Source organism: Gasterosteus aculeatus, chromosome 1, assembly GCF_964276395.1.
Source record: "Gasterosteus aculeatus chromosome 1, fGasAcu3.hap1.1, whole genome shotgun sequence".
NCBI lineage: Eukaryota > Metazoa > Chordata > Actinopteri > Perciformes > Gasterosteidae > Gasterosteus > Gasterosteus aculeatus.
The window spans coordinates 26,067,832-26,088,339 of record NC_135688.1 but is presented as its reverse complement, the minus strand read 5'-3'; the positions used below and the strand labels follow the sequence as shown (position 1 = coordinate 26,088,339).

General features: G+C 47.2%; 1 protein-coding gene across 8 annotated transcripts in view; it reads left to right on the top strand.

Annotated features, from left to right (window-relative positions):
- Positions 1-20,508, top strand: part of zranb3 (zinc finger, RAN-binding domain containing 3) — a 53,719-nt gene that overhangs the window by 8,953 nt on the left and 24,258 nt on the right. For all 8 annotated transcript variants that reach the window (XR_013467143.1, XR_013467141.1, XM_078099300.1 and 5 more), the window contains 9 exons: positions 3,283-3,368; positions 5,353-5,524; positions 8,499-8,633; positions 11,355-11,474; positions 12,676-12,795; positions 13,316-13,495; positions 13,743-13,916; positions 14,330-14,750; positions 19,390-19,530. Coding sequence is in view for 6 of the 8 variants with exons in the window: in XM_078099300.1 (XP_077955426.1) it covers positions 3,283-3,368; positions 5,353-5,524; positions 8,499-8,633; positions 11,355-11,474; positions 12,676-12,795; positions 13,316-13,495; positions 13,743-13,916; positions 14,330-14,750; positions 19,390-19,530 (1,549 nt within the window). In the remaining 2 variants the exon portion in view is untranslated. The remainder of the gene's footprint in view (positions 1-3,282; positions 3,369-5,352; positions 5,525-8,498; positions 8,634-11,354; positions 11,475-12,675; positions 12,796-13,315; positions 13,496-13,742; positions 13,917-14,329; positions 14,751-19,389; positions 19,531-20,508) is intronic.

The following is a 20,508-nucleotide window of genomic DNA, read 5'->3' as shown; positions in this document are numbered from 1 at the left end:
CCGTATTCCATCACTGCAGCCGCGCAGTATGGCGTGTAGGAAAATCCTTTCGGGGCCTCGACGTGCGACGACAATACTGTATCAATAAGACGTAGCGTATGTCCACTGGGCCCTAATGATGGAGAACTGCTTCAGCTCTATGTTGAGGCCTCTATGCGCGGTCTCTACCTTCCCATCCAGGCCTCCCCCGGGAGCATCGTTAATTTGGGCTTCTGTGATGTTGTTTGTTATCTGCTTATGTTGGCCGTAGTTAATAATGTGGCGTAAGAAGTCAATTTACTGACTCCGTTTACAAATGATGTAGTTTATTCAACCAGCATAATATGAACATGTATAGTAAAAATACATTTTCTTTACAGAGATCAGAAATATTCTATTAGTATAATATCATTTTTTTATATCACACTTTGGTACATTTAGAGCCAGAATCTTGTGCCATGGTCTAGTGTGAGACCATGACACATATGTGATTCAATACAATTTGTATACATCTAAATAAAACTAATTCTGTCCCTGTTGTATGCAGCCAAAAACCGGTTTGCTAACGCAGTAATGGCGCTGATAACCAACGACATTACAAGTCTGACATCATAGGTTCTGTGTTGACTACTTTTAAGTATCGTACGTGAGGCGGAACTCAGACTCCTCTGTCATCAAACTGCCACTTCGCTGCGAGGAAAACTTAATTATTGCCTCGACTCGATCATGATAATTAACTGAGATCGCAGGCAGCTAATTAATTCCAAAACGGAGCAAAGTTGGTGCCTGTAACAAATCTGGAGAAGGTGTGTCACGGAGACAGAGTGTGATAACACGTGTTATATACTCTGTGTGTGTGTGTGTGTGTGTGTGTGTGTGTGTGTGTGTGTGTGTGTGTGTGTGTGTGTGTGTGTGTGTGTGTGTGTGTGTGTGTGTGTGTGTCTCTTTGCCATTGCCTTGCCCCGCAGTGTTGAGGTTCTTTTTTTTTTTTTTAGATATAATCTCTCTTCCCTCTCCCTGCCACTAGAATCTGAAACCCAATATAACATTTTATCATCGGCAGCATGAACCTGATAAGCCCCGTCCCTGCCTGTGTGCCAGTCTCCCCGCTGCCATCATTACTCACTGTGGCTCTGACATTGAGTTAGCACACAGCTCGGGGCATGCTGCACCGTTCACGATGTGCCCTCATTCCACCCACCTATTATATCAACAGTGTGAGGGCGGGGATGCAAAGTTCCCGTCGAACAAGCCCTGAGTTTACAATGGCGCTCTCGAGCTGCTCGTTCCAATGGCCTCGCCGATGATGTCAGTCCTTCAGAAATCTCTGCCGATTCTGCAAATTTGACAGCGATGCCACACGGGAGAGCTTTTTTTTTTAACGATGCAAAGATCTTCTTTTAAAAAAAATATATATATTTTTACTTTTACTCATTTACTTTCCATTTCAAATCGGTTTCATTTTTTTGGTTTCGCCTTATCTTATCCGACCAACCAGGCAGTTTGACCTGGTTGGTCGGGCGCTGACACAAATAACCATTGCACAGGCAGGGCTGGTAAACTAGGCGAAGGACAGCATTTGAATAAGTTGCGCACAAGACACACCAAATAACGGTAGACTAATGGTGAGCACAGGCGACGTCTGCCAATAATCCCCTGAAAATAGCTTTTGGTACTTTGAGTGATTGTGGGAAACTTTCAGAAAGTGAAACGTGTGAAGTTATGACCGTGAAAATTGTGTGGCATTTTAGTGTCACACTGCTAAATCTGATATTTGCATAAAAGTTAAATATATATTTTTTGATTAATCAGAGTTTGTCATTCATCATTCATTCTTTATTTGGGGACACACAGGATTAATCAATTTCCTACTCAGTGAGGAGATTGATACCGCTTGGAAGCTAGCGCTAAATACTTAGTTACTGCCAGCAGCTGCCTACTTAGCTTTACTTTTCACAAAGACTGAAGAAAAAAAAAACTATAATTCAACTGCGGCTATGTCAGTTACAGTTTTTCCAAAGTATTTTATTTTGAAAGTGTATATTGGTGGGTTAGCATGTTAGCAACACTGGCTACAGGGGCAACTGACGCTACAGAAGAAAGCATGTCGCCTGTTGAGGTACAGTGTGTTTAATCTTTGTTCAACCTTGTTTTTATATACTCATTGAAATATTTGTTTGTGACATGAAACGTTATTAATAATTGAGAGTCACAAACTGACTCTGTGTTTATGACTCTAAATGACTCAGCATTACGTTTGTGAGTTAGCAGCATTTAGCTACAGTTTGCTAACATGAGCTACAACGTTAACGTTATATGCTTCTTAATGGAAAGGGGCGTTTGGTAAAACATGCAGCAGTATCAATATCTTTAGTGGAGAAGATTGAAAAAGTTAAATGTTGCTGTGTAACTGACATAATTATCTACAGCTAACATTAGACACCATAAACCTCTGTTTATCCAGACCAAGAAACACTGCAGCCGCAAAATAGATTTGGTCGTTCTGTGTGTTGTTGCTAACATAAGCTAAAATAAGGCAGGGCAAGCTACTCCAAATGTAGCGGACTGTTTCAACTTCTGTTGGATGAATGTGTTGTTTCTGAATTCATGTAACGTTAGTATAATTTCAGTAAATTCAAGGTAAGATGACAAATCATTCGGCATTTCAAAAGCAAAGGAAGTAAGCAATATTGGGAGTAAAATATATGAGGGATTAGAATGGATCTTGCAATCAAAATTAGGTTAATTAAAAAATGGGACTCCGTAAGACGCTCACACATTCTCCTGGGACCTCATTTATAAACGTTGCGTACGCACAAAAGAAGGCGTACGCAATCACTTCTCCTTTCCACCTCGGCGATGATAATTTCGACTTCGAAGTTACGTTTCTTCGTTTTCCTCTCAGCGTTTGTCATGATTTCGCAATCGATGAATATTAATTTGTGGGTGTTCCACAGACTATATATGTGCAACTATGGGCGTGACATGAAGCCGCAAAAGCTGCGGTGCATTTAGAAGTGGTTGTGATTTATTAAGGGTAAACTGCGTAGGACGTGCGTGCGCACAGTTTTATAAGTCTGAATATTTCTGTGCGTACGCACGTCCTACGTTTCATCCGTACGTGCGTCTGGCGCAAATCCTACGCAAGGTTTTATAAATGAGGCCCCTGGTATCTATCTCTTTTCCCCTTTCACTCACTCACTCACTCACACACACACACACACACACACACACACACACACCCTCTGGTGGCTTTGGACAAACCAGCTATTAAGTGCCTTTTCCTGTCGCTGTATTTCACAGCTTTTCATGCAGATTGATGCCCTCTACCCCAAAAAGCTCGGAACCTGGACAGACTACGCCAAGAAATACTGCAACGCCCAATACAGGTGAGTCTTCAACACACGCACACACCCAAGCCAACATGCGCTTCATATAAACTTCATATAAACCACTTATATGTAGCGTAGCTTAATGCTACAATACATGTCCCATGTATCAAATTAGTTATTACAGGTAGGGCTGGCCGTTATACCGGTCTCAGATTTCCGTACGGTATGAATTTCTCACATATTGTTCGTACTGGTGTTCGTAACGCCATAACAATTGACGTTGCTCTTTGGCGGGCGCCAGAATTTATTTTTACACGTCATCGAGGAGCGTCCAGCGGTGGGAGCTACTTGTCTTAGGTGAGTGATTTAACGACCATGAATAACCCACAACAAACACTCTTTAACAGGGTAAAACACCACAACAGCTTGTGACACAAACAATTTGTAACACTAATAATTGTACATTTATAAAAAATTACCCCGCTGAACTGCATGCTGGGTACAGCTCACAACAAGAAGTAACTGCTACATGAACACACGGAAAAGAGCGATAGAGGACAACGAGACCAGAGATGCACCAACTCCACATGTGAGAGAGGAGCTGTGTCTGTTTGGAAGGTTTTTGGTTTTTGTTACGTTAGATCAGAAAAAGATTAAGTCTGTCGAACCTCTGGCGGCAACACTGGCAGCCACAACAAGCTAACTAGCTAACAAGCTAACTAGCCGGCCAGTTGCGAGCAAGTTGGCCAGCAGCGGTGAACAGCCGGGAGCCGGCGGTCCTTTTCGGGGTCAATGAATTAATGTGTTTACTTAAAAAAGCAATACCGTCACATACTGGGGTACTGTCAGAACCTTACTAAATACGGTGATAGGGATTTTTGGCCATACGGCCCAGCCCTAATTACAAGTTAAGGCTTGAATAAGCTATGTAGTCCTAGCTTCGAATTTAGTTGGATCAATTATTGTGTCCAACTCTCTCTAAAAGACGTGGATAAACTAACGTCTTAAGTTGCCAAATCAAACCTAATTTGAATCCGTGCTTATTTATACACTCTTTAGTTATTTGCTCAGTTATATAACCAGGCTTTCCAATGGATCTCACCCACCATTAAGTTCCCACTCTTTTCAAGTGTCTGCTGGGATGAGGGGAGCTGTGCCTGAGTCCCGAGTGCCGATGCCGCTGAGTTGTGGTGGTTTTGTTGTCAGAGCCAGACCTCGACCGGAGCCAAGCGTTAAATGCCAACCGGCTGCCAGTTACCATTGACGATCAATTACGCGTGTGAACACACACATCAAGTGCATTGTCTTGGATGTCCGTCAAAGTCGGGCCGCTGCGCTTTGGATGGGCCCTTCGGCGTTAATGATAACACATTGTATGCAATAGCGCTCGGTGTGGCACGTCCACACAAAGGCTCAAGGTAGTGTCACATGAGCGGAGCCTCCCTATTGCCCCCCCTATTGTGGGAGGGAGAAGAGAAGCCGCGCGGCTGTCGAGTCGCCGGTTCAAGTCCCCCTATGCGAACCAGAAGCAGAAACATTATTTCCCTTCCTCCTTTCTCAGCAACTGCATGTCAGGAAACCGAAAGCGTGAAGCGGCGTGTTTTGGCATCGGCTTGTTAAGTTTGCCCACACTTCCAGCCAATGTGGCAGATGACGAGCCTTTGTGCGGAGGGCCAGTTCTATTCTAAAAATCTGCTTGGCAGTTACATTGTGGAAGTTGCCGTGCAAGTTTTTGGTTAAACCTGCTCTCTTGGCTATTAGACAAAATAGTTTGCTGTTCCTCAAAGTGGCCCACACTCGCACACCGACTGCTCCAGCAGAGCTCCTCAGCGGTACACGATGGAAAGCTGCCGCAGTGCTGAGCAGCTCCCAGATGGGAATGTTTTAAATGTGTTCAACTACGCCTTCAGGGCATCGCCGTAAATAATTACGTCTTCTTAGGAAGTTTCTCTGGATTTTCCATATATTGAAAAAAAAAAAATGTAAAAAAGAATTGCATGGCCACTCACATTTCCCCCTCTGTTTTTTTCCTCTCTCACAGGTACTTTGGGTCTCGCAGGCAGTGGGACTGTCGCGGGGCATCCAACCTGGAGGAGCTGCACCGCCGGCTGAGCGAGATCATGATACGTCGTCTCAAGTCCGACGTGCTTAAGCAGCTGCCCCCCAAAGTCCGCCAGCGCATCCCCTTTGACCTGCCCAAGGAGGCCGCCAAGGTACACGTCAGACGACAACGCCTGGCCTTTTGACATCTGAAGCTGTTTTCCGGGGCTGCAGCTAGCAATTGTTTTTCACGACAGAATAATCATTAGTTGATCGTTTTGTTTGAATGTCAGATAATAATTGGGTGCCGCTCGTAAATTCCCAGAGCCCAAGGTGACATTATCAAATGTCCAGCTTGAGAAAAAACATTTATTAACCATCAAAAATAGTTCCCAAATATTTTTTTTCTGTTGATGGACTTAATGATTAATCGTACATGCCCAATTGAATAAAGGCGTTGTGTCCAAATATCCAGTCGCATGCCACTCGATTAATGGAGATGAGGCAGATTCACGCTGTTAGGTAAAATTGCATTCTGTTATCTCCAGGTTTGTGTATTTCCCAACACATCGGGGGGTGATTAAAGATGATGTATAGATACGTAATACAGACAATATTCACCTGCTAATCATCTTTTCTTTTTTTTTTATGCTGATTTTCTCCTCAACTGATATAGCGAACATGTCACTTTTCCATTCTTAGAATTTTGCAAATGTTATGTTAATTTTCACCATTTTATCTCTGCTCTGATCGAGGTCCATCAGACCGAATGTGATGTCTGCAGAGATTTGTTAACAAAAATGTATTATTTGTAATATAAATATATACATATAAACACATAGAAATGTATACACCAAACATTTTGGCGGTTTTACATCACCTAAAGGTCCGCGTTGATGTTTATAAATTAACCCTAACCCAGTGGTCCCCAACCACCGGGCCGCGGGGCCGTTTGGTACCGGGCCGCACCACAGAAAGCTTATATATATTTTTTTTCTGAAAAATGTTTTATTTTGAAAATTGACCGGATTTTCTCCTAATTATGTGCGCTCGTCCCTCTTACATATTCTCCACGCGTCACCAGGCGTTTTTCTTGTCCTTTTACCGTGCACGGCAGTTTCGCCTTACTACATTCCCCCCGCCTCACCCCCCCGTCGGACCTTCTCGACCGGTCCGCGAAATATTGTCTGACATGAAACCGGCCCGTGAGGTAAAAAAGGTTGGGGACCACTGCCCTAACCCATTGTATTTATTTAGTTTAGATTTTTGATTACCAGTTTGCAAAGCACGCAATTTAAAGCGGTAACTGGAAGTTATGGAAATTTAATGACTATTTTCTGATGTTTCTTTCCGGACCATATCTGCTTTGAGGTTAAATAACTTCCCTTTTCAATGTCACGAGTGGATGTCATGTTTGGTGTGTAGGTGCCCCCCCCACCCTCACAACGTTATGGTTGTGGCCTCCAACGCCGCGCTGTATATTAGCACACGTGATTGCTAATGTGACCTGTGCACCCGGCTTCCACTCTCTGCACTGGGTCACCACTGTCACCACTACAACAGGGGGTCCAGAATGAGTGTGGGGGACACTGGAGGAGCTCTTCAGTCCTCTAATCACGTCAGCGTGATAAGGAAGTAGCTCAACAGTCAGACCGATCCTCAACTGTTAAAGGACGCTTTCACGTGTACACCAAGTGTTGCTGCATAGTGGTGAGCGTTTGAAAAAGTTCACGTCGTCGTCTCCTGGTCGCTCTCTTTGCTCTCTGGACGTTATGTTAAGGGAGGCGAAAGTGTGAACCCAAAGCGACGGCCATTGTGCCTCCCCATCAGAAAGGGGAAACCTGAGCAATACGAAACCTGAAAAGGCCGCCCGGGTGTCTTTTCCCCCTCCAACAAAACTGTTTTTAATCACCGCTTTGCCCAGTGTTGATATCTAGTGTTCAGCAGCGCCGCTCGCCCCTCGTCTCATTTTACTCCCTAATGACGGCTTTTATCTTCCACAGCAGACACTTTTTATGCCCCTCCTGCCCTTTACGTTTTCATCTCTGGCCTTTTTGTCAGTGTTGGCCTAGTGAATATCATCAACAGTGTTTTTTTTTTTCTCCCCCCGCCGTCCCTTCCCCCCCAATCCTTGAATGTGAAATGTTTTAATTAGAAATAAACATTGGGCAACAGCCCAAGCCACGTCAACGCTGCAGAGTGAATCTGAGGGGGATACTTAAGAGAAATTCCCGCAATACAATACTGCTACCCCCCCCCAACTCGCCCGTCCTTGATTTGACGAGGGTTCAAATCCGTTGAAATCCTAATTATGTGAAGCACCCCCCCTGCCCCGCCCGCTCACACTCCTCACCCACTCTCCCTGTACATATGTGCTCAATCACGCGTGGACAACCCCCTCCCTCAACTCACCATATGGCTTCGCAGTTTCTGCTTCATTTGATATGCAGCGCTCCAAACGTTCGTCACCGGAAATATGTTGAACCCCCCCCCCCCCCCACCCCTCCTCCTCTCAACACATTTCAAACTGAAATTCAGACAGTTGTGAACAAAAGGCTCAAAATAACCTTTAATCACCAAGTGCTCTGAAGTGAGACAATAAAGTGGCAATCTTTTCTCCTCACATTCCCACATAATACATTGCGTTCCAGTGCTCTGGTGTGCGTTTTTGGGGATACACGTGCGGCTACACTAACAAATGTGCCTCTCTTTTCTCCCCGCTGCGCTCCCCAAACTCGCACCCTTAAATACTCCTTCGCCAATCACCTTGAGAGAGAGAGAATGAGCGCGCAGGCCGTTGCTTGATTTATCGTCCCGGCCCGGCTGCTTCTCCATCTTCGACCCCGGCTTGTCACACGCCGGCTATAATTGGGAGATACTCATGACCCACCTAGCTCAGCAGCCCAGGCAGGAGGAGGGAGGGTGGCATCCTTGGGAATTCTCCATCCCTCTCTATTTTCTCTCCCTGTTTCATTCTCTTCCAGGGAAAGTAGGACACCCGGCAGCACCATTAATTGTTTTGCCCTTTATATCACAAAGAAAAAAAGAAAAACGCAGTGGAGAACAAGCGAGACGGAAAATATGTGTGAATGAAGAAATGAAGGACGGGGCCTCACCAAGTCCTCTCTCTCTCTCTCTCTCTTGCAGGAGGCCTCGGCCAGCTTCGCCGAGTGGGAGAAACTGATGAGGGGAGTGGGGTCGGGGGACGTCGCCACGGACAACCCCTTCACTCAGGTCATGGGCCTCGTCACACAGATGTACAAGCAAACAGCGATCGCCAAGGTAATTGGGGACCAGATGGTGCCTGTGTAGATCTTGTTTGAACCTCGGCCTTTGTCATTAAACGCTATTCCTTTGAATCCTACAATCACCTTCGCTGTGTGAGGGGTTAAGAAACTGCGTATTTGTCAGAGCTTAATAAGAGGCTTGATGCCACTCGCATGACTCTGTGCCGATTATATTAAAAATATGATGTTACATATGTAACAACCTCCTTTTAATAGTGTTTTAAAAAACAGATGCCATCACATCCATGGTGCAACGTTGCCTCACGGATGGAAGTGTGTCCCAAAGGCTCCCAACAATTAAAACATCTGGCTACACCTGCAACCGGTTAAATAGTCTCAAAATCAACACGTTTTTTTTTTTCAGTCCGTTTTGATGTTTCAGGAGGTGTTGAATTGATATCGCGGCATCATGTTCAGAGCGCTTGGCCAACTGCTTGGCGAGATCTCATGGGAAAGCATCGCCATGGTAACAGCCTAATCGTCGCTGGTGAAAGCACTTGGACAAAGTAGGGAGTTATAGCTGAGGTATTATTTAGTTGCGTCCAGCCTGGCATGATTACACTTTACCTCAAAGTTACACGCCGCACTGAAAATAGCATCTCTGTGATGCTGTTGCCATGGTAACTCGGCCGGCCTTCCAGTTTGAAGTGACGGCTCATTTTTAATGAGCGAGAAATAGGCGATGTGGGAAAGGTGGCTCGATGCACACGGTGTGAGGAGGGTCGGGGGTCAGAACAACCGGTGGTGATGATCTTAACAAGCATTTACATTTTGTACCGACAGTGATCCGTTTCCGCTCCTCTGGCACTTGGCTGTGGAAAAAACATTCCCAACAAACAGGGCAACCCCCTCGCCAAATCGTCTGCCATGTACAAGAGCCGAGGTTTCTCTCAATTAGCCTGAGACCCTCCACCCCCTCCTTCACCATTTCAGAGGTCAAGGAAGACCGGAGATAACACCCGAACGCAATCATCGACGCGCCGCTCGCTCAGCCTGCCTCCCAACTTGGATCTTTTTCCGCGCTCGCCATTGTTTGCTGATTGGATTTCTGCTCGGTTTAGCCTAACACTGGACCTCCTTTCATTACAAAGCCCCCTCCCACACCACAACCCGCCCACCTCAAAGCCAATACTCCCGACCCAGTCTCATTTCCTCGTCTATTGTTTTCTTTTCCTTTTTTTTTATAGAGCCGGACACCCTTTCTACTTGAGAAAACAAACATTCTTTGTTTCGTTCTTCTTTTTTCCCCCGCTTTATTTTCTCCAGTACGATAAGAAGGACTGGGAAATGCTCGCACATCTATGTCAGTCTTGACGGGCACCATGGTCCCTGCATGCCGCCGGCCTGCCAGTCCGCCCGGCGACGGCACCGCCAAAACGCCTTTGGGGTATTTTTATTGCTTAACCCGCCAAGCATCTGCTCCCAATTACCCAGAGAGAGGACAGCTCTGATGCCGGACTTTAAAGCGATCTAACGGGGCCGCTTCAGAAAGCCCGAGAACTTTGTGCACTAATTAAACTTGGCGGAAGGAAGCCCGGCGAAGCCGAACCGTCAGTAATGAGCCCCCCCCACCCCGATCAAAACGGGGTCGGCATGCCCGGCGAGGAGATTCATTATTGGGCGCGTCGGCTAATTACCTGCAGGGCAAAGCGGAGGTTCACCCACCACAGCAGGTGTGATGGCAGCTGAGGTTGTCAGGTTGCAGGAATTTTGAGAGATTCACAACACGAAGGCAGTCCCCCCCCCCCCCCCCCCCCCCACGCTCCCCCATCTCCCATCCCAAGAAAGAAACCCTGCTTGACTGGAATCAGAACTCAGCGTTTCTCACCAATCGGGCCTATTCTGGGCCCTGCGAGACGAGCCGAAGCCCCGGCCGCCTGATGACACGCTCGCTCAGCACACCCAGCAGGAAGTGGCGAAGACAGGCCGCCACGGCGCGATCGCTAATAGGTACGGAGACCCGCGGGGCATAGTTAACTCACCGCCACCTTTTTTTAGACCGTTAGCTTCGCGCTGTCAATCAGGGTTGCGAAATCCGGTTGAATTAGCCGGGTGGTGGTTTTTTTTTTGTTTTTTTTAAAGCATTAATCAATCCAGAGAAATACCAGGCATTAATCATAACAGTGAACTATGAAACGCTACTGTAAAGTGTACTTTTTAAGGGGCGCTTGCGAGGCATGATAAAGGCCGGAATATTCTCTGACGAACTGACAATAAATCAAATATAAAGACATTTGAAAAAAAAGAAGTCTATATTAAGTTGTTCCATTTCTCCCGTTGCCCGCGAAACAAAAGGTGACTTTTTATTGTGTCTGGCGACGAAGCGCACGCACAAATCATATCAGAGTTATTGATTTGCCCACACTACCTGAGCTGACAATTACAGCCCCCGCCCCTCCGAACTCCGGCCCCTTGCCCCTCCGCGAACTTGCTTTTAGAGTTCGGATCCGCGGCATTCGATAGAGAATCGATCACGCAGAGAAGAAGGCTGCGGTGATTAATCGACCTCTTCTCTCAGCCAGCCGATTGCTCAGTGCGTGCGGCCGGCCAGCGAAGTGATGGATTCAGCAGCTCTCTTTCATGTGTGTCTCTTTCTTGTGTGTGTGTGTGTGTGTGTGTGTGTGTGTGTGTGTGTGTGTGTGTGTGTGTGTGTGTGTGTGTGTGTGTGTGTGTGTGTGTGTGTGTGTGTGTGTGTGTGTGGGGTCGGGGGGGTCAGGCGGGAGCTGTGAAGGACTACATTAAGATGATGCTGGAGGCAGAGCAGCTGAAGTTCCTGGTGTTCGCCCACCACCTCACCATGCTGCAGGCCTGCACCGAGGCCGCCATCGAGGCCAAGGTAACCGCGGGCGCTCCGCAGGCACCTGGAGGTGTTGGGAAGCGACTACATGAACGCACACACACACACAACATACTGCGTTAGCAGCAAGGAGCAGCAGGTGTTGGCAGTCACTAGTAGTTTGCGTGCAACACAACCAATATGCTACTTTCAATTATACAGTGCAATGTAGATATCGAGTTCTATATAGAGGCACACTCTGTATTGTGTTTAACAACTGGAGCAAATCAATCACAAATCATCTTAATTTTATTTATTTTCCTCGCTCTTGAAAAGAAGCCTGCTTTTTCTTTAGAAAGTAAACTTCCAGCACTGATCCCCTGTGTCACGGGGGGGGGGGGGGGGGGTCGGTGAGGCGTCACCGCCGAACAGCGGTTTCTACGTGTGATCGCACATTCCGCACGCGGCGCTCCCTCTCCGGCGCACTCACACTCGCCAATTAACGGGGACGCGGCTAAAAGGGGGAACGTGACGTTCTTCTCGCCTGTTGCCAACTGCGTGGGGGGTGGAGAGGGGGCGGGGGGTGTTTTTGATGAAGTTGTGAATATGTTGAGTGTAATGAAAGAGCAGGTTTGACTTCAGAGTGTTACCTTTTTTTTTTTTTCTCTCCCTCGATGGCCTTGTTTTAACCTGCTGGAGCGCTTTTCACGAAACTCACACGAGACCTCTGTGTACCTTCTCATCTTCATGTCCCGTCGGCTGGTCGCACACTCGCCGCCGCGCAGCGGACCCGAGAACAAAGGAGCGCATTAGCGGCTCTGCGAATGTCAAGTTCAACCAACCGCGGCTCTCATTTGTTTCCAAACAGCTATTTTAAACTTGTTTTTATTCCATGCCGCTCTTCTGTTCTTGTTTTTTCCGCATCTTTCATTGAAATATCTCCCGTATACAATGGAGGTTAATGGGAAAAAAAGCTGCCGGGCTTTCAAATGTTCCGGCTTTGTTAGAAGCTCGTCTCTCCATCAGGAGGTAGCTCCTCCCCCAAGTACTTCATGCTTCTATGGTCTTCTATCGTTTTTTCATATTTTAACACAAGTTCTAACACACTTGTGTATTGGCTTCACCCGTGAGGTTGCTGCCTGTTCTTGGTCAATGATGAACCTATTTAAATTGGTCAGTCTGGCCTAGAAAAGGTCTAGATTATGTTTAAAGGAGCCACATCACAAATCTCTCCCAAGAAGCAAATGTTGTGTCGCTGCAGGCCAGTTACATCCGGATCGACGGCAGCGTCCCGTCCTCCGAGCGAATCCAACTGGTCCACAAGTTCCAGAGTGACCCGGAGGTGAGGGTGGCCATCCTCAGCATCCAGGCAGCCGGTCAGGTACACACACACCCTCAACATCCTGTGCTTTTTATCTGATTCTCAAGTAGTCACAAATGACTTTTAAAGAGATGAATTTGAATATTCAAAAACACTTATGAGCACTCGGATGAACTAGTGCTTTCCACTTGGTACAATAAATAGTCTTCTAGGGGCATGTTGGTAATAATGATGACGGCTCTTGGTGGTTGTGAATCCTAATCAAGGTTTGTGCAAGTAGAAATAAATGCTGAAAATATTTCTGCCTATTATAATAAACTTGACATTAATTATACTGGATGTGTGCACATGTTGCGCGTTCCAATCAAAGGAAGTAGGTGCTCGAAACCCTCTCGTACGGCAATTAGCTGCTAATATTCTAGTTATTAAAAACAAAAAAAAGGATTTTGCCAAATCACATTTCATTAGACGTGGGCTGGACTGCTCCATCTGAGGTGAATGAGCTATAATTTGTTCGAAGTGCACTGTTATTAGTTTGTGTGTGTGTGTGTGTGTGCGCGCGTGTGTCCTTCCTTTACAGGGTTTGACCTTCACCGCGGCGAGTCACGTGGTGTTCGCCGAGCTTTACTGGAACCCCGGCCACATGAAGCAGGCGGAGGATCGAGCTCACCGCATCGGACAGACCGCCTCGGTCAACGTGCACTACCTCATCGCCAAGGGCACCTTCGACACCGTCATGTGGTCCATGCTCAACAGGAAGGTGCTGATGGGGGGGGGGGGGGTTATTGATATTGTATATTTTGTTGCCTCAAATCCATCCCCAGCAGTACTTGTACTCGTGTGATGGTTTTCCTTTGTCTGTTTCTCCAAATATGATCTTACCACCCCCACATTAAAACACGCTGACCATCGCAGAACGCGCAATTAGTGGAGGAGAAATCCTTTTTGAAAGGGCCGAGCGGTGGAAAACAAATCTGAAGTGCTGAGCGTCCCCTCGTGTCCCGCAGGAAACGGTGACTGGCAGCACCCTTAACGGCAGGAAGGAGTACCTGAAGGCGGACGAGGGCGACAAGGACAAGTGGGAGTTCCTCAACTTCGCCGACGCGTGGACGCCGAGCGAGATGGTGCTGCCGCTGGAGGGCGCCGCGGGGACGGCCAAGGGCGACTTGTTCTTCACTCACGTGAGTCCGCGTTGTGTTATTTTATTAAGTCTGTGGTGAGTTTTTATTTAGAGATATTTTGTTTTCAGCGGATGGAGTAGCGTGCCGTAAAGAAAAACATAATCGCTAAAGCACTTTAAACACTCAAGGAAAGTGCAATCAACACGTATTATATTTAACACTATTTGTGTTAAATTTAGCAGACTGTGTCTGTGTTCAAGTGTTTTTTCTCATGCGCGTAGATTTCAGTTGTGCAATACATGGGATCCATATTTGTCATCAGGTGTTTTATCATCGTTATGTTGTGAGTCACAGAAGACAGAACTTTGCCTCACGACATTTTTCATCAAAACAAGAAAATATTTCGTTTTCGCGACAAATTCATTTTTTAGTGAAAAGTGAGATTTGTGTCTTTTTTTTCTGACCTCTCTTAGTTTGAGAAAGACAAGCAGCACGACATTCGCTCCTTCTTGTCCCCGGGCAGCGGGACGGAGAAGAAGAGGAAGCGAAGGGACGACGAGGAGCCGTCTCCCTCCGTCTCCTCAGAGAGCGGCAGCAGCTCTGGAAAGCGGGTGGACAGAGGAGAGGCGTCCTGCTCCCAGGCCGACCTCTCAGACCAGGACTTCTCCCCACGGCTAAAGAGGCTCCGGACGCCGCAGCCGGGCCGTGGGAGGCGCAGGACGGCGGCGGCATGCGTCGCCCCCCCGGTCCCCTCCATGGCCCCGCGCAGGCTGTCGGAGCCCCGCTCCGCCTTGGAGAAATGGGGCTGCACGGCCTGCACCTACTCCAACAGCGGCCTGCTGCCGTACTGCGAGATGTGCGAGTTCCCGCGCTCTCCCTCCGGGGTTCACGCAGGTAGGACCACCACCCAATTATTAACAAACCTCATTTCAAACTGGATTCCATTAGGAGAAAAAGAAGGAAAAAAACACAACGACATTTCCATCATCTTTGCATCTGACGGCGAAATCCAGTCAGCTCTTTATTTCCCTTCCTGTCAATATCAATCTCAGCAGTCTGTTGACATAATACTTTTGAACAGCATTACAGATTTCACCAGATGGAGACACGTGATAGCGGAAGACGGAGGCAGGCTTGCCAGAGTCTGAAATAGCTCTCCCTGGAGAATATTCCCTCTTTCTCTTTCTCTCTCTCTTGCAATGACAAGGACTCAGTATAATTCTCACCTGTCAAGCTGAAGTAGGGAGGGAGGGAGGGAGGGAGAGAGAGAAACCGATCCCTGCCATCGCTGCAAATGTCTTCGCACAAAGTTGGGGAAAAGTTGACCTGGCTCCAGCTGATATCCGACAGCCTATAATTGTATCTTGCAAAGGGTTGGGGAGGGTGCGGGGGGGATGGGGTGGGGGGGACGTCGTTTATACATTTCTGTAAGAGGAAAAAAAATTCTATTGCTATTCTATCTAAAATTATATTCAGGCTTTTCACTGCAAATGTCTTTTCTTTTTACGGTGGTGTGGCAACGCTCTGAAAATCAAGTGTGTATGTGAGTAACAAATAACAAAAAAAACACCAACAGTTGGCCAAGATGATTCATCAGACAAAAAAAAGACACGACCGGCAGGGACGGCGCATGTCGAGGGGAGACGGGGGCTTTGTTTGACGCTGTCTGTTGGCTCCATAAATCCGCTGCGAACCGTGCGTACACTCATAACACGCCACCACGTTATTGTTTTTTGTACAGTTCTACGAGATGCAACTGTGCGAACTGTGTGCCCGTTGTTAAAATGTCCAAGGTCTGTACTGAGTGGGGGGTCACGCGCTCAACACACTCAGCGTGGTTACATGGATTCGAATAACTGGCTTAGTCGGACTGAATTCGAATTATTTGTTTCATGTAAACACCTTTGTCCGACTATGTTCGGTCCGACTAACACCCCTGGATAACTCGATCCGATCCAGTTGATAGTTCGACTATCGCGGCATGTAACGGTGAATCGCATAAGGAACTGGACTTTGCGCCTTTGCGCATGCGTGAGACGACGACGTCTTCTCTCCGTTATCAAATCAGCCAATAGCGTCTTTCGCATCCGCTGTGCTCCTATTAACATCATGCACAAATAGTAGAGGGATGTAGCTTCAGCTTGCTCTCCGTTCGCCATCTTTCGCGTAATGTTGATGTTGTTGTTGTTGGTAGTGGTGAAGAGGTCAAGCGGAAATGGCTGTATCACAACTAGTTGTAATGAAAACAGCGCCACCTATCGTATCGGATATGACATGCTTTCGTCCAATGATTCGATTTATTCACTGCTTACATATATTGGGATAATAGCACTTGCCCCAAAAGATAGCATAGTCCGACTAAGCAAAGATTCCAATTATACCATCATGTAAACACACTGACAGAGTCCACCCTTCTTTCGCCCCTCTCAGTTCATTCTCTGCTGCAGCAGATGCTCGATAACTACTCGGCTATCACGCTCTCTTCTTTGTGCGCCACTCTGCATTCACAGCGGCGGGGGGCCGCGTCAGCTTGCTAGACGGGAATTTAATGATCCGCTAAATTTGTAGATGACAAGCCACGGCGAGTAAGTAACAACCGTATGTACGGAGACATCTCTCAACGTGGCGCCGCGGCCCTCGGCTCGTGGCGGTGTAGGGAAACAATCAGCTTCCGGGGGCCCGACGGCTCGCCACAAGAAATGTTACCCCTCCAAGAGCAACCATTTCTCACGTTGGCAGCGAGGGAAGGTTGCGTCGCCGGCATTAAGACGTGTTGATGAGATATCGCAGCCACATGATACAGGGACTGATGTCTGTTTCAAAGTTAAGGAGCGAGGAGAGGCATCGCGCGGCCTCTCGCCGCCCGCAGATCTGAGCAGCACGGCGACGAAGCGGCAGCTGTAGAGGAAGAAAGAAGCAGTCGGTGTGCAGAAGGACATTAGTCAGTCGCACCGCGAGGCGCTTGGACCGGAGTGAAATTCTTTCTTGTTTATTTTTAATGGAATGTTGGTAATACCGATGGCTTGTTAGAAGCTGGCCACCAAGTGACAAATTCGGCTAACATGTAGTTCCACAGTGATGGATTCAGGCACCCACACGGGGAAATGATGTCATGCTAGAGAAGATTTAAAGTTAAATGATCCTCGAGCAAAACTCGGCATCCGCACAGGTCGAGTAAAGCCACAGAAAGATGTCTTAACAAGCAGTATTGACAAGGGGGAGCAATCCTACAAACCGGTTCGACTGGAACAGCATTTAGTGCAAACTTCCCTTTACCAAATGGAGAGAAGCTGCAGTTGGCCTTCACTGCGATGCAGTTATTCTGTCCCCATGTTCTAATGCAGTTAGCGTTAGCCTTGCTAGGCTAATGTGGGCCGCTGACTTCTCTCACAGCTGGTGTTTTGAGTGAACGTGTACCTCTAACCCTTTTTAGGTTTTGAGTTTAGCTCTTACTTCAGCCACACAAAAACCACTTTGGCACGTTGAGAAATCCTTTACAGGCCCACTGTGGCTAAGCCCGGGTTTTAACCATCTCTGTCCCGTGGAAGGGTTTTAGGTTATTTAAATGTTTAATCTTAGTTGGGTAGCTGTTTTTTTTTATTTTTTGTGGCACTGTATTACCTCTGCGGCAGGGAGGGGAACCTACCAAATTACAACAGCCCTCATTAATTGGACACAAATTGAATCACTGTTGTGCCGTATCCCGGAGTAATCAAGAACAGTTTTTTTTTTTTTTTTTTTAATCAAACTGTCACGCGTTATAAGCTCCTTTTCATGTGACAGGGTTGGACATCTCAGGTGACTTCGGCGGAACTTTCTCCAGAATGAATTCAGCCGTGCCGAGCGGACTCTGGTTGAATCAGCGGTGTTTGTTTCAGGGCAGGAAGGGCTCGGTTCAATCCTACCGTCCTGTTTTTCTCACCGGCAGACGAGCAATCCGCAGAGCACACAAGAAGAGGGACGCTTGGTTCTCCCCCGGCTCTCCACACCGCTCGGCTAGCACTCGGCGCTCTCCAAATTCCTTTTTTTCGCGTTTAACAACAAAGGCCAGTCATAACCATTTCATGTGAGGACAAAGTACTTTCCTCCCTTTTTCTACGCTCTTTTTGTTTGCCACAGGCTGCAGCTGTTTGATTGCCCACGAGCTGCAATAAAAGCTTGTGCCTGCTTTTATTAAACAGCTGAAAAATCTTTTTTTTTCTCCTTCACCAGCTCAGACATAGCAGAATCGTTGTGCTGGGAAAACGAGGATCAATACGTGAACCCACGGACATAAATGGGTCCCTTATTGGAACTGGGGGGGACTGTGGTAAAGTCGTGGCACAGCCTTGTAGGATTTCCCTCGGTTAACGTCTTCCTCAGCGGGGACAGCTTAACACAAATTGAGCCGTCTCTCTGTGACCTTACTCTGCTTGTTACTGGGGGGGGGGATCACATCCGCGGGGCCAGGAGCCCAGAGACTCAGATGACATTTTCAGGGAGCCGACTAGAGGCTGGCCTTTTGAAGGAACGAGCCGCGGAGAGGCACGATCACTAATTAGCCCTCTGCGTCCCCGAGTCTCACAACTTACTGTCTTGTTAGATTTCACACCTCAATCTCGACAAATACTGTAAGAGGATATGATTTCTATTTAACTAGGAAAGTTTGAAGAGGGAGAATAAGAAAAAAAAACGTGGCACTTTTCCCGCAAGAAGTTGTGTAAAGACTGAAAGTGACATTATAAATTATTGTCTTCACGCTTTAGGCAGCAAATCCAGTGCGTCAGCTTTACCTTGATGATAATACGTCAGTACTGTTGAATCCTCAGTTTGGGCGTCAGAACGCCACTTAAATTTAAAATAACACGCAGTCTATGAATGGCAACGGAATAATCCTCACGTACCATTAACATTTTTGCGGCTTAAAATTCTGCCCGACCATCACAAAATTAGTGGGAATGAAAACGACCCGAATGGTCCGAGAGCGTAACGCGGGGCCGTTTTTTTTTTTTTTTTTAGAAGCCAGATCTGCGATTGGCAAGCCGCCACCGTCAGCTGCTGGAGTGTCACCGCGGACGCAGCGGTCGCCAATTATTTTCTTTGGGTTTAATTGCACATGATGCGGGCGGCCAATTAACAAAACAATGCGACACAAAATGTAATTTACACCTCACGGCAAATTCTATTGACTGTTCTGATCCGTAGAGCTGGAAGGAAGGAAGGGAGGAAGGGAGGGGCTGGCAGGTGTTTCATCTGCAGCTCTGCTTCACAGCCAACGTGCTGCTGAGCAATGCACAGTTGTGTGTTTAGACATTCCTCTACACCCCTGCCCCCCCCCCGCCCCTCTGCGCTCCTCTAACATCGTCATTAAAGGACTTCTGATCGCTGATAACGCCGCTAATGAGCCGTATTGAGCCATATTGAGTTTTACTTTCATGTCAGCGGTCATTTTGTCCCTCTTGTCAGATGATGGATATCTCGCCAGGGAAACTCCTCAAAGTGTGATCACTCTGCCAATAAAATCATCTTCATTTCCACGTCCTCTCCGGTTCAGAGACGGAGCTCAGCTGGGAAAAAGCCCCGAGTCCAAAACCGCTCAAAAACAACCAGAGCAAGAAGGAGGAGGAGGAGGAGGAGGAAGGCAAACAGAAATCGGGAGAAGCACAGGAGGAGGAGGACAAGCGCAAGCTCAAAGGTAAACAATCAGCAGTAGAAAGCGAGGCGATCACATTGCTGCCGCCCCCCTCCCTCTTCCACACACCGAGTAATCCCTCCTGCAATCTTCTCCTTTTCATATCTAGGGAAATTGGCTGGCGCCGCATTGTCACCTGCCCATATAATGCTGTTTAATATTATCACTTCAGACCAATAAGGGACCATATCTTGTTCCATATGGGGTTGGCCATCATTATTCTTACTATTATTAGTACCTCGTAGGGGATATTGGCTATTTCTGCACTCGTGATATTGCACGTAACCCAAGTTATCTCCAGAGTGCAGCTTGTTGATGAGACCTGCTTGCTGCACCCAAATACACACAAGGTTTCCAGGTTCAAACGCCGTCCAGTAGGGCAACTGATGGGCTTCATAACAACACCCCCTCTGACACCAGCTTATCCTTGGAACACAACCTGCCCTCCTGTCCACTCTGGTTACACATACACACGTTTGTCTCCGAGCGATGTGAAGAAACAAATTCCCAATTACATAGTCTGTAATATTGCAAATTAAGACCTCTGTGTTCAAGTACTTTCGTCTCAAAGGGATACGCAACGCAATAAATTGCGCTAATTACAAAGAACTAATTACACAGTGTGCAATATGAAGTGCTCTTGAGGAGAAAAAAAGAGAAGAAAGAAAAATGGCCAGACCAACTGAGTTAAAGAAAAGCTTGTAACCTGGTCTCTGGAAGCGCGCAGACGTCTGGGGTTAAACCCTGATTAGCCTTCAGCGTTTAAACTTCTGTCTGCAACAACTTTGTATTGTCCTCTCCTTTCAGAGCCTCACACGCACTCTATTAGTGGCCAGAAACTGTCAAGTGGTCAATTTCCCGTCTCTGTGGCTACCTGTGCCCCCCCCCCCCTCCTAACCTCACCCTCAACCTACTCACTGGGCAAAGAAATACCAAATGTGAGCGAAGGCTTTCTTTTCTGAGAAGCACCCATATTTAGAA